The sequence below is a fragment of the Lipotes vexillifer genome, unplaced genomic scaffold (assembly GCF_000442215.2).
Source record: "Lipotes vexillifer unplaced genomic scaffold, Lipotes_vexillifer_v1.1 scaffold539, whole genome shotgun sequence".
Classification (NCBI taxonomy): Eukaryota; Metazoa; Chordata; class Mammalia; order Artiodactyla; family Lipotidae; genus Lipotes; species Lipotes vexillifer.
The window spans coordinates 941766-954899 of NW_006789542.1; the positions used below are offsets into that span (position 1 = coordinate 941766).

Here is a 13134-nt window from a genome sequence, read left to right on the forward strand (position 1 = left end):
ACACGACGTCCTCATTAAGGAAAAACAAACAGCATATCTGTGGATTGCAGGGCTGCTAAAATTTCTGCACTTGGGTATGCTTGTTAATTTTGCTATTTTCTAATAGCCTTTTTAAATTGCCTGGATATTTGAAAATAAAAGAACCCGACACACTTGCCATTTCTTTTAGGAAAAATGCAAGGTAAGAAATCCACATCCGTCGTGAAGTGTGACCATACCTGCTCACCGTGCAACTACAGAGAAGCAGCCTGGGTCCCCGTCCACAATGACGTGGTCTCTGGTGCCCTTAGTTCTCTGAGGCTCAGTATCCTTGTCTGTAAACTGGGGAGACACCCCCATCTTTAGCTACCTATGGGGTAACTATATGAAGTACATTGCACAGGGAAGCATTCTGTACATATTAGAGTGCTAAACCAATGGTAGGTATTATTTAGGGATGGCTACAAATTGCCCAGAACAAGAACTGCTTTCTCAAACCTGAAAAGACTCGTACAAGATTGCATTCATTTTCACAGATCCTTCTGAGGCATTTTAAATGGAAAGAAACACTTTCTCAAGATAGCAAGATGACCTAGAGTTTCAGGGACATTTCTTCTGAATTCCATGATGATTTGGGGTTTTTCCAAATTCTTCTCTTTGTTTCCTCACCTCACCTACTCCATCCCCTTCAGGCAGCAAAGGAACCACTACTCCATTGCCCAGTCAATTTTACCTACACAGGATATCACTTGGGATTGGGGTTTGAAATCGTACATTTTTCTTCAGTCTCAGTCACCACAAGGCATTAATTAACCCTGAAGACAAGCCAGCCAGCCTTGAATGGTGAAGGTCTGTTTTGTCCGTCAGGGAGATGACATATGACATGGTTTTCTTCCTGCTCCAAGTGTTTCTCTCAATACTTGTTTCACGGCGGGGGTGGGGGTGGGGGGTTGCTCAGTGCCTTCTTCATTCTCAAGGGGAAGACGCCTCCGAATATGCTCAAATATCAAGGCAAACATGAGGCTTCACTAGTTATCATTTTAAATGTGGGGAGTGCTTTTGGTCTTTAGCAGAAAGACTTGCTGCCACAGAAATTACTGCAAAAATCCACCTTCCTGGTGCTTAAACCCTTTGGAGTAGAACATTTTAAAACTGAAAACTAAACTTTAACACTACTTTCATCTTAAAAGTCAAACACCAAGCAAAATACCCTATTCTACTGTATGAATTTTCCTAATCCTAAATACAGGTCACATCTGTGATCACGCTTACCAGACTGGTTATCTTTGCTTATCTCATATGCTTTTAAAGAAAAATAGCTTACCGGGATAGCCATTTCCATCCATATCAATGCCTCCTGATATGGACTGACCAAACATCCGCAGAACTGGACTTATCTTCCGCCCAGAAAGTTTCTGAAACAGATAATAGAGAGACTGAGTCACCAGAAGGAGCACGGTCACAAATAAGAACCAGTGACTGTTTTAGGGCAGCTTCCCTAGGACACCTGGTCTTGAAGTTGTTCAAAGAAAAAAATCATAATCCAAATTTTATCGGGGCAGCGGGTGGGGGGCTTTAGCAGGCAGTTGAAGACCACGCACTCCTTTATTATTACTTGCCTTAGTCAAATGTCACCATTTAAAATTTTTTCTAAGCTCAGGGCTAATGAAAAAGCCATCTAGATGAGTGTGTTAGTGTTTTGATGTGTTGAATGAAGTTCCAAATGGATCAAGATTAATTTCCATTTCTAAGGGAGGTTCTCTTTTGTGTTTATACAGGTATAGCTGGCTGAAATTCTAAGAGCATATTGTCCTTATATCGCTCTACCCAAACATGTACTAAACATGGAACACTCCTAAGAGGCACACGTCATCTGTTCCCTAGGTGGACAGGAATTAGCACGACAGCTCTCGATCAAGCCAACCAAAAGATCTACAGGCTCCTGAGCATCCCAGACAGGATGAAACAGCTAGTTTCTAGTACATCTAGAACTCCATGGTCCTGAACCTTCTACAAACTGTAGGAAATCCAAAAACTTCGCTGAAGCCACCCTTCTTCCTAAAAGGCAGCCTTCAACCGACCATTCAGCACTGACAGCTCCTCTGCCACAGGGCACACGAGCATCTGTACTTACCTCTCCTTCATCATTAAGGTCAACAGATGCTAACACAACACATGCTGTGTTGGTCCAAGAATATTCTTTGTACAACCAGCCTTTGTCACACGTCCATGCTTGTGTGGCACAGTTCCTCACAAAGATATCAAACTTCCTGAATCAGAAAAGTGCCATGTTCTGGGATCTGACCTGTTCTTTCTTCCCTTTCTCTAAACAGTCTCCCTGGGGAGGCTTCCCTCCCAAGGCCCTCGATGTAGATGGTAAGTGAAATGCTTTGTTTTCATGCCAAGCAGCAACCTCCATGTCAGAACCAGGTTTACACATAGTCGTGGCTCACTTGGGACTTTCTTGCCTTATCCTTTTCCTCACTGAGTCATCCTGCAAAGAAGTCACGAGTATGGGGAGGAGGTGTTCCTACAGGGTTTACAGATGGAGACAGCAGGGACTCCCCCACCCTGCAGTGGCCAATAACTGCTAATAACCCTCTGCCTGCCACCTCAGTGAAACCATCCAACAGGAAATGTGCAAGCATCAAAGCACAAATCACAACACTATAGGGAAACACTGAAGAAGTGTTTCTTGATAACAGGCAGAGCCCCACATCCCCGATGGCTCTGTCTAAGGAAACACGGATGTGCATATGCACGTTTCTTAAAAGTCACATCCTGAAGCAGACCATCTCAGCTCTGAGGTCCAATGACGCGAGCAGCAGCTTGCCCTGGGTTTGCATTTCTAAGGTATGCTGTGGCTGAGACAAGCAGGGAAGAGTGAAGGGGTGGTCCTTTTGGGGGTGGCGATGCAGGCTTAAGTTATCCCACAGACATCTGCAGGCCATTAGGCCATAAAGCCAGGAAGATAAGTCTGTTCGATGCTAATAACTCTAAATGAAAACCAGGAGCCTTGGGAAACCTCCACTCCACCAGGTTTACATGCGGTGTCCTGATGGCAGGAGAAAGATCACAGGGGCCGCCGTGACATGCCTGGAGGGCTCTCAAATTGAGAAAGGCACACGAGGATCTTAAAATCAACACTTTTCATGGTAAACTCGAGAAAGAGGAATGAGTTAGAGTTATATGGAAGAACTTTAGACCCTGATCTCACAATGCACCCAGCAGAAATAACACCAATCTGGGCCAAAGAAAAGCGATTCCCTTGCCCAGACTTGTTTCTGACTTCCTCCTGTAGTTCACCCACACAATGCCCGCTCTGTCCAGACCTGGGCCCTGGAGAGAACCTGGCGTTAAAGGATTTTTCTTCCTTTAAAATCACAAACCTTATCACATACATATTAGAAGTCTGGAAACGTGTAATCATGGTTGTTTCTTTTTTACTTTTTTTTTTTTTTAAAGAGCCCCAAACCACTTCTCTTTGTTAGAGCTAATGAGCCAGGCTGCGTGCTGACAAAGGCAGGACGGGTCCAGCTGGTGATCCCTGCTTCCTACTAAAGACAATCCGCGCTGACCACAAAATTTATACCTCAGTTCTCTGCAGGGAGTCCGCCCAGCAACACAACAAACACGAGAGGGCCGCCGGAGGAGGGGAAGCTGGGGGTCTCTCACAGGCTGCCTCTCTGTGTGATTAGCTTCCCAGGTTCGGGAACAAGCTTCCAGGAGGAAGCATGGAGAGTGACCTCGATGGCGGCACAAGGATGGCTGCTCCCTGGATGACTTTCAGCTTGTGACAGTGGGAACAGCGTCCCTGACCCAGGGTAGAGCAGCCCCTGGGACACGGATGTGGCCCCCAAACTGTGCCCAGAGCCCTCTTCCTCCTGCCACCTCAGCTAAATCCTCTAGGAGTTTATTCCCACCACTACTCATTTCTAATGCACAGAGGATGGTCCATGTAGATAAATGCCCCCTCAGAGTATATATGCCTCACAGACAAATAAGCTTCCATAGTTCTGAGTTTTCCAACTGAGCTTCCCTGAGCGTTCCTTTTTCCCGATGTGGAGTTGAGGGCGGTGGTTGCAGTAAGAGGTTTGGGAGTCAGACTGGCAAAGGTTCATGGTCAAATTGCCATTTCCTAGCTGGTGACCATGGGCATGTTAATTAACCTCCCTGGCCTGGAGTCACCTCGTAAATAAAAGGTTGATAACCAAGGTGCCCACCTCACAGGGCTATTCTGAGGACTGAAGGTGAGAGGGCAGAGGAGGTGCTCAGGAAGCATCCCTGCTCTCGCCAGCACCTCCCCTGACATCTGCCTCTTTCAAGAGTCACGGAGCTGAGCAGGAGGCCCAGCAGAGAGAATGTGGGCTCAAGTGGCAGCAAACCAGCCAGCCCTCAACCCTTCATTAGCTAACTCATATCTGCTGCAGGAAGAACAATTAGGAACGTACACCTTGAACTTACACATATGCATTGCCTCTTAAAATCAACTTGCAAAGCCTTTTCTTACCTAGAGACTTTAGTACATGGACAACTTTCGATACTTTCCTATTTCATGTTATAGAACATTTTATAAGAACAGGACTCAGTTCAAAGTTTTGTTTCCTTTGCAATAATCAAGATACAAGGCAAGCTTCTTGGTGACGAGAAATGTCAGCATGAATAGGAGGCGGTAAGCACATAGTAAATGTTCAGTAAATCAGCAGGTGATCGGAAACTTCTCGACATATGCTCAGTCCCTTTCTGTTGCTGACCCACTGGGAGAAAGACCCAGGCCTGTGCCACTCTACATGCAGACATCCACAAACATCCTGACCATGCTTCTGTCCAGAGAGTGACTTCCTTTTTTCCCAGGGGCTGGGCTTGACACCATCAGCAAGACTGAACTCCAAGCTGATATGGCAAAAAACAGAACTCACCACTTCCACGTTCCCAAGTCTGGGGCACGAGTCCAGGGCTTTGACCAGCTCCCCGTTTTAATGTCAACTGTGACAACAGCCCTGTGACAGCTTTCATGTCCCTCCTCCATGGACCACTGTCTTTCTAGATTATATTTTACAAGATATTCCTTTGGCTTAGCACAGATGGTTGACAAAGCAATAACCAGAAAAAGCAATCCACCTCTTCTTACATAAATCATTCTAACTCTGGCTAAGAATTTGGATCTTATCTTTTGTAGGCAGAATGCCTCCCTGGATATGAGCAAACTCGGGAGTCTATAAATATGTTTTGATTTAAAAAGCAGTCTCAATGGTTTGTGTCTTCCACTGGAGGGGGGGGAAGGTGAAGGCAGGAACAACGCTGTGTTGTATGTATCTGTGGAATGAATGTATGAACAGCAATCATGACACTTTCACACCAATTACCATGGAGTACTGAGGGACCATCCCACCGGCATCACCGTGATAGATGTACACCGCTCCTGAAAAGTCATCCTCCTTGGGTGCGCCAATGGCCACATCTAGGGGGAGAAAAGCAGCTCTGGGTTAGAAAAGCCACTAACATAATGGTGGATTCTCTAATTCCTGCCATGATATCTAGAAATTTCTTGGTTGTTGCTTGTTCAAGCATTAAACTAGGCACATGATCTCTTAGCAGCAGGAAAAAAAAAAAAAAGTAGAAAGAAAATTATAGAAGCTGAGAAGAGGTTAGTTCCAAATCATCCCTCATCCTCATAGGAATAAATTATTGATCTATCCAATAAAAGAAACGCAAATATCAACCACCCACCTTAATGTCTGTCTGAGAAGGGAACTCCATAGACAATGGTTATTGCATAACTGAGAAAGTCAACTCTGTTCTTGGGTAAAGGAATTATATAAAATGGTATTCCCTTTACCAAAATAATCAATGTTACTCTCACAAACTGACAACTAGATCTTCCTCCATGCTCTCAGAACATCATGGAGCATCAGAGGCTCAGAAACAAGCAAAGTTTGTAGCGAGAGGAAGTTGGTTCAGACTTGGCTGCCATAGAAGCCCCTATGGACCAGCCACAACGTTTACTGCACCACAAACACATAGCAAAGAACACTGAGCTGATGAGAAGGGATTTCATGGAAGCAAAACTCCAGTGGGCTCAGGGCTCAGCCCTGTGTCTACACAGAAAATGTGGTTTCTAGCAGGCGTCCTCTCCCCAGTGTACATGGATGGGCCTTGCCACGGGCAGGTAGACCCTGGAGTGCCCACGACAGGCGCAAGTTAGAGGGCAGGTATGAGCTCACTGACCTGGGAACCCGTCATCATCGAGGTCACCCAGGCTGGCAATGCTCTCCCCAAAGTGTGCATTGTAGGCGCCATCCCCACTCAGGGCCAGCTGCTCCTCCAGGGCTCCCTGGGAAACAGGATGGAGAGAAAACGGGAAACAAAACAAACAGAATAACCAAAAAAAGAATGAAAAAACAGAGCCGGGAATGCCGCCCTGCCCTGCAGTACACCCATGGACAGGAAACACCTGGGCAGAATCCCAGGCACCCAAACATCCCCCCCCGCCCACCTGATGGTGGCCAAATGAGCTCCTTCCACCTGGGTGCCATGAAGGTCTCCGATCACCTGAGATGCATTTTAGTGGGAAGGAGACCCACTGTTGGCCACTGATGACTAAACCTCTCCCTTGTCCTAACGCTCTATACACCAACCTATTAACCAACCTACCTGCTTGTCCCCACAGTCTCCTCATCCCGCAATATCCCCAAAGTTGTTTTAGAGGGAGTACATATTTCCATTTCTGCTCTCCTCTGCCTTCTGGTACAAATTTATAAAGCTGTTTTGTAGGGTGCGTGTATTAGTAATCTTGGCAGAGGGAATCATGGTTCAGAAAACCCAACACCCAATAGTTCTTGGTTAAGGGGTGGGAGCAGTGATAACAGGACACACGACTGTGCCCATTTTCACGTGTGGTTTGGATTTCCTAAGCAAACACCAACCAACAGAGGAAGGGGTCAAGGGTGATGGTGTCACTAAAAGCCATGCCCACTTTACCCCCAAATCATTGACACATGACTATCAGAGCATTAAAACACCATCTGAGGGACTTCCCTGGTGGTCCAGTGGTTAAGAATCTGCCTTCCAATGCAGGGGACGTGGGTTCGATCCCTAGTCGGGGAACTAAGATCCCACATGTCACGGGCAACTAAGCCCGGGCGCCTCAACTAGGGAGCCCGCCTGCCGCAAACTACAGAGCCCACGCACTCTGGAGACGGTGCGCCACAACTAGAGAAGTCTGAGCGCAGAGAAGATCCCGTGCACTGCAACTAGGACCCAATGCAGCCATGAATGAATGAATGAATAAATAAATAAAATATTTAAAAACACACACACACACGATGTTTTGAGGCACAAGTGTCTAACCCTGCCCCTGGGTAGAGGCACTCAGACCCACTGTACATCTACAAGCCATCCCAAAGCTTTCGTTACAACTAAATATTTTTTCCACTGTACTCAAACAACTTGCAAACAGTAAAGATGTGATGAGTTCTTAAGTCACCGAAACCTCTGCCCCACAACACAAATGTGTTGATTTCTTCCCATCATTGTGGTGAAGAAAGAGAGAAACATTGATTCCTTGTATGTACCAGGCACTGTATATCCACATCCTCATTTAAATCACACAGTGACTCTATAAGAAAGACCTTACGACTCTGTCCACTTTACAGATGAGGAAACTGAGCTGCTGGTTTCAAGCTATTTGTCTACATCACACAGGCTAGTAAGTGGCAACACCAAGATTCAAAGGCAAGTCATCATTTATTCCCAACCCTCCACACTGTCCTGCAATCATTAATCACATAAGATGAAATTCAACAGAAATATGAATACCCTTGTACTTAGGGTAACCACATGGCATTAAGAAACATTGACTGGGGGTGGGATGTGGGGGTGCCAGCTGCCGCAGAAGGTCTGGGGATTATCCTGCTCCAAGATTCCATGCCCTGGGGCTGGTCACCTTATTGCCTGACAAGTTAACACCCATGCAAACGCAGCAGTCTCCTGCGTATATGGTGGCCAGCAGCTACTGAATGCCGGCTGTTCTCATCTCCATAACGACCACCTCATTTCTCCCCTCACCTGCCTTGTCCCCCTTCCTGGAAGGTCAGTGCAGATGCAGGTGCCATGAGTTGTTCCAACAGGTACCAGGAAGCATCTTTCCTCCCAGGTTTTAGATCCACCTTCCCAAAGAGTTTGCAAACATCCAAGGAAGCTCAAGGCTCTAACTTCCCCTGGCTCCTCTTTAAATAACTGCCCTTTCTGGCATCTGCCCACCTAGTTGTAGCTAAACACCACCACCCCCTCCCGATTAGGATAACTAACACCTTGGTCACCACTTATAAGTACACTTTTACTGACTTTTTTGATTATGAAAGAATTACATTCTCACTGTTTGGATAAAGATAAAGCTAAATATCTACCCAAGCACCACCACCCAGAGAGATCTATTAACATTCTCTATGTATTTTGTACATTTTTAAAGGTTGTTTGTACCTGCAGTCTTTATCCTGCTTTTTCACTGATTATCTCATAAACATTTTCTCATGTTAGCTAAAGGCTGGTGGTCACAGGATTTATTCATTTAACCATTTCCTTCTTGTTGAATATTCTTTCTTCCAGATCCTGAAAAGATTCTACTTTCTCATTGGTCTCCTGCACCCACGGGTGCACTGCTGCCCCTCAGCCCCTGCCCCCACCCACCCTCCACTGTGCTGCAGAGACATCTTTCTGACTCGGCCACATCCTTTTCATGGTTCTGCAGAGTAAGGGACATCGTGACTATAGCCCTTGGCCACTGGGGTGGCCCCCATCCACCCCTCCCAGTCCCAACACGCTGAACTATGGTCCCACTGCCTCACACCTCAATCCACTTGCCCAGCTCCCAGCCCACTCCCGCCTGTCTACCTCCCATTTTTCTTCAAGATTCCTCCCAGCCATCATGTCCTCTGAGAAGGCTTCTCTGCCTCCATGGGCAGGTGTGTATATAGTCCCAAGGAGACAAAATAAGAGAGATGAAGGATGCCACCTCCGAAGCCAGTTTGCCTACGTTCAAATCCCAGCCCCACTGCTTCTTATCTGTGTGATTTGGGGCAAGTGACTTAACCTCTCTGAGCCTCGTTTTTTCACCTGAAAAATGGGGACCCCTGATACCACGTGCACATGTCACTGAAATCATTCACAGGAAGCAGGAGAAACGGTTCCTGGTACATAGGAATCACTCAACTTTAGTCATTAAGATTTTTCTGGACCCCTGTATGTCTGCAGTCATAACACTGAGTATAACTTTCCATTGATGGAACACGGAGCTTTCTGAAGGTAAGAAGCGTGTCTTTTTACCTCCTCTGGGTGATGGGGCTCAGTCACTACTCCCCCGGGCCAATATCCCTCTCCCACACCCTGTCCACATGTTGCCCAGCTCTGTACTCACGTTTCCTCTGTTGATGTAGACAGTGACCTGCCCTTCATCCCTGATCTCAGAAAACATGGGGGCCCCCACGAGCAGATCGGAGAGGCCGTCCACGTTCAGGTCAACTGCGCATAAGGAGGAGCCGAAGTAAGAGCCCATCTGCAACCAAGTCAAGTTGCAACAAAGCGTTCAGTGTCCGTCCTCACACACAAGGCCCCTGCCTTCCTCCAGATGCCCAGCCTGACAAACATCTGCTCCCAAGCCCCTCGGAGGCTGTGCCAGCCATGCCACCCTGGAAACCAGAATGCCTGGGCACGGTGAGGTCGACTCCCCTGGCCTCCTGGCAGCCACGTGGGCCCCCCGGTCAAAGTGAGACCCACGTTCACTGGCTTGGAGCCCCACCAAGGGGGAAACAAATGGACTGATCCCTGGAGAACAAGGTACTGCTTTTACAAATGCAAGCTGAGGCTGCAGACATAGGTTACAGCCATAATAAAAGTGCCTCGTGTATCAGACATTTGACAAGGCCAAGCAAGTTAGGAATATGGAATTTCACAATACAAGGCAGGCATGAAAATAAATGTTATATGGGAAACAGATTACCCTTGCCCAGTCCTGGGCACAGCTGAAGACTGGTTAGGAAGGTGTGAGCTGAAGTAACAGAAAAAGGTACAACTCAGAAGACCCTTTGGAGGATGAGGGAAAACAGCCAGGTTATATTGGCTTAATCATAGCTTAATTCAGTACCTGTTATTTTATTTTTTACTATTTTTTTAATTGAAGTATAGTTGATTTACAATGTATTATTTCAGGTGTACAGCAAAGTGATTCAGTTATACATGTATATGTATACATATATATGGAAAAGAATCTGAAAAAATTCTTTTCCATATATAAATATATATACATACTTTTTTAGATTCTTTCCCATTATATGTTATTACTATATTCAATATATATTCGATTACTATATTCAATTATATTCAATCAGGATACTGAATATAGTTCCCTGTGCTACACAGTAGGCCCTTGTTGTTTATCTATTTCATATATAGTAACGTGTTTCTGTTAATCTCAAACCCCTAATTTATCCCTCCCGCCACCACCTTTCCCCTTTGGTATCCTAAATTTGGTTTCTATGTCTGTGAGTCTATTTCTGTTTTGTAAATAAGTTCATTTGTATCATTTTTTTAGATTCCACATATAAGTGGTATAATGTGCTTTGTCTTTCTCTGACTCAGTACCTGTTATTTTAAATTGGGGGTCTCAAACACAATCCAATGGATTCCAGGCAGGTGATATAACAGGTATAAGGAAAAAGCAAACAACAGTGCAGGCATGCTTACAGGTGGCGAGTGACACTCAGCTTCTGTGTCTAAGAAACAATAGAGAATGGTGGAGACTGCAGCAAACTAGAGTCCACAGACCCAGCTAAAGGAGCAGTCCCCACCCAGGGGCAGTCAACTCCTGATTGACCCAGAAAAAGCCAACCATCTCATTTTTCAAGAGAAACCAAAGCTCTAAAATTTTATTTGAATTGCCTATTTTTAAAATGCTGACAACTAATTCATATTAAAAAATAATAAACAAACATACCATGCAGGCCAAATGAAACTTTTTGTAGGCTGTACCCTTTCCAAAAGCTGCCAGTGGGCGACCTCTGTTTTTAATTAAAAAAAAAAAAAAAAAATCTATCCTTTTAAAATAAATGTTTTCAAATAAAAGGGCTCTGGTTTTACAGACATGAACAAGCATTTTCTTTTGCTGTTTGTTGGTAGCTAACCCAGGGGAGTTTGAGAGAGGTGGAGGGTACTTTGGTCTATTTCCTGCAGCTCAGCCTGGGAAAGGACTCAAGTCCCTCCCAGTCACGTGGCAAGGTCACTTCCACCCAACCCCCATCCCCACCTGCCCCCTTCCCAAGGTAGAAGGGCACAGGGAAGTTTCAGAATCATGGGGTGGGGGGTGGGCAGAAACCAGTTGACAGTCACCAATTCAGTGGCCTTGCCAATGTCCCTATCTTGACTTTAGTAAAAGAAACCGCTAAGACCCAGGCAAGGCCCTGAAGGCCGAAGCTGCTGGCTGTTCTCTCTGGCTGAGTCCCAGGGGAACTATTTGTTTCATTCCAATGGTCTATTTAACTTGGCATCTCCATCAGCGTTCAATCAGAAATCCGCGTACGTGAAGTTTCCTATCTAAGTTTTGACATATAAACACTTCACATACTCAATTATTGCCATGAAACTTCGATAGGGCAACGACATGCTTTGGGGTGAGTGTTCCTTGATCAGAGCTCTCCCATCACCCTGGAAATATGAGGACACATGTCACAGCAGTGGAATTGCACATGTATTGGTGATTTCTAACGTGCACTATACGAAGGATGTCAACCAGTAAAGACCAGAACCATTTGGGGTTTTGTCTCTCTTATGGCCAGGAGACAGAACTCTCTGACCAGATTCTGGCCACACAGAAGCAGAAGTGGATCAGGGGTTTCCTGAATCAGAACCCTCCTCTATGTGTGGCTCCGGACACAGGGGTAAAGCAAAGGCATCCTTTGAAAGCCTGGGGTCATGTCCTGTCCCACTGAAATAATGGAGAAGTCAGTGGGACAAGAATTTCTCATTTCTTCTGGCACAAGCAGAATAAGATGTCTAAAGAGAGTAATCAGAAAGATGATGATGGGGGCAAAGCTGGAAGATGGTGAAACAAGATGGCAGAGTGAAGGACATATGTTACAATGGTTCAAGGTGAGGGCGAGAAAAGCCCCAAGGAAAATGAATGGCAGCTCTGGAGCGGGGAGGTGAGACAGCTGGCCCATGGTCTCCTCTTCAGGGAACCCTGTCGTGTCATAATGAGGACACTCAAGCTGACCTGCAGGTTGGTCTGTGCTGGAACCCACGTCATCATGTCCTCGGGAAATTTGGAAAAGCAGATTCTCAAACCTTTCCCTCTCACGTCACCCACTCTCAAATCTGCTCCCCCAAACCTGCCCATGACCCAGACACAGATGGGTAGCCATGAAAGCTATCATTCAAACAGGGAGGGTTCTGGGAAAGAGAAAGGGCCCAATTATAGACTGTTGTTTACACCAGGATGACCAGCATCAGCTGGGCCTGTCCTGGGCACAGGCAGCGGGCAGTGGAGGTGGGGACACAGGAAGCAGGGGGGGAGGCATGGTGACAGCTGAACATGAAAATATTCTAAAAATAGGGTGATAGGGACTTCCCTGGTGGTCCAGTGGTTAAGACTCCATACTCGCACTGCAGGGGGCATGGGTTTGATCCCTGCTTGGGGAACTAAGATCCCGCATACCACAAAGTGCAGCAAAAAAAAAAGAAATAAATTTTTAAAAATATATAGGATGATAAGTGTGTTTAAGCCCCACAATTCACTTTAAAGACTCCCTAAAAAAAATAGTAGTTACATAAGATGATAGATGTGTTAGCGAACCTCAGTGTGGTCATCAGTTCATAATATATACATGTACCAAGTCATCACACTGTACACCTTAAACGTGTTATATATCAATTATATCTCAATAAAGCTGGGGGGGGAATAATTTCATGCCGAGGCACATTGGAAGGGGAGCAGAGGGAGGGAGGGTTTTCCACAGGAAAACTCACCCATTTATTTTTTTTGGATAAAGAGCTAAAATGTTAGGCTTAGCAGCATTTACACCCTTCTTGCTCTTTGGGACTCTTTCTCAGAAATGGCACGGGGTTATTTATTTTCTAACTTTAGAGGTGCTTGGAAATCCTTTT

At 45.8% G+C, this 13134-nt stretch overlaps 1 protein-coding gene across 1 annotated transcript in view; it reads right to left on the bottom strand.

Annotated features, from left to right (window-relative positions):
* The window catches only part of ITGA9 (integrin subunit alpha 9), a 371922-nt gene that overhangs the window by 301378 nt on the left and 57410 nt on the right, over positions 1 to 13134 (bottom strand). Inside the window, exons 9-12 of the mRNA XM_007462694.1 lie at positions 9395 to 9532; positions 6208 to 6313; positions 5346 to 5440; positions 1304 to 1394 (exon numbers count right to left, since the gene is read on the bottom strand). Of these exons, the coding sequence (XP_007462756.1) occupies positions 1304 to 1394; positions 5346 to 5440; positions 6208 to 6313; positions 9395 to 9532 (430 nt within the window). The remainder of the gene's footprint in view (positions 1 to 1303; positions 1395 to 5345; positions 5441 to 6207; positions 6314 to 9394; positions 9533 to 13134) is intronic.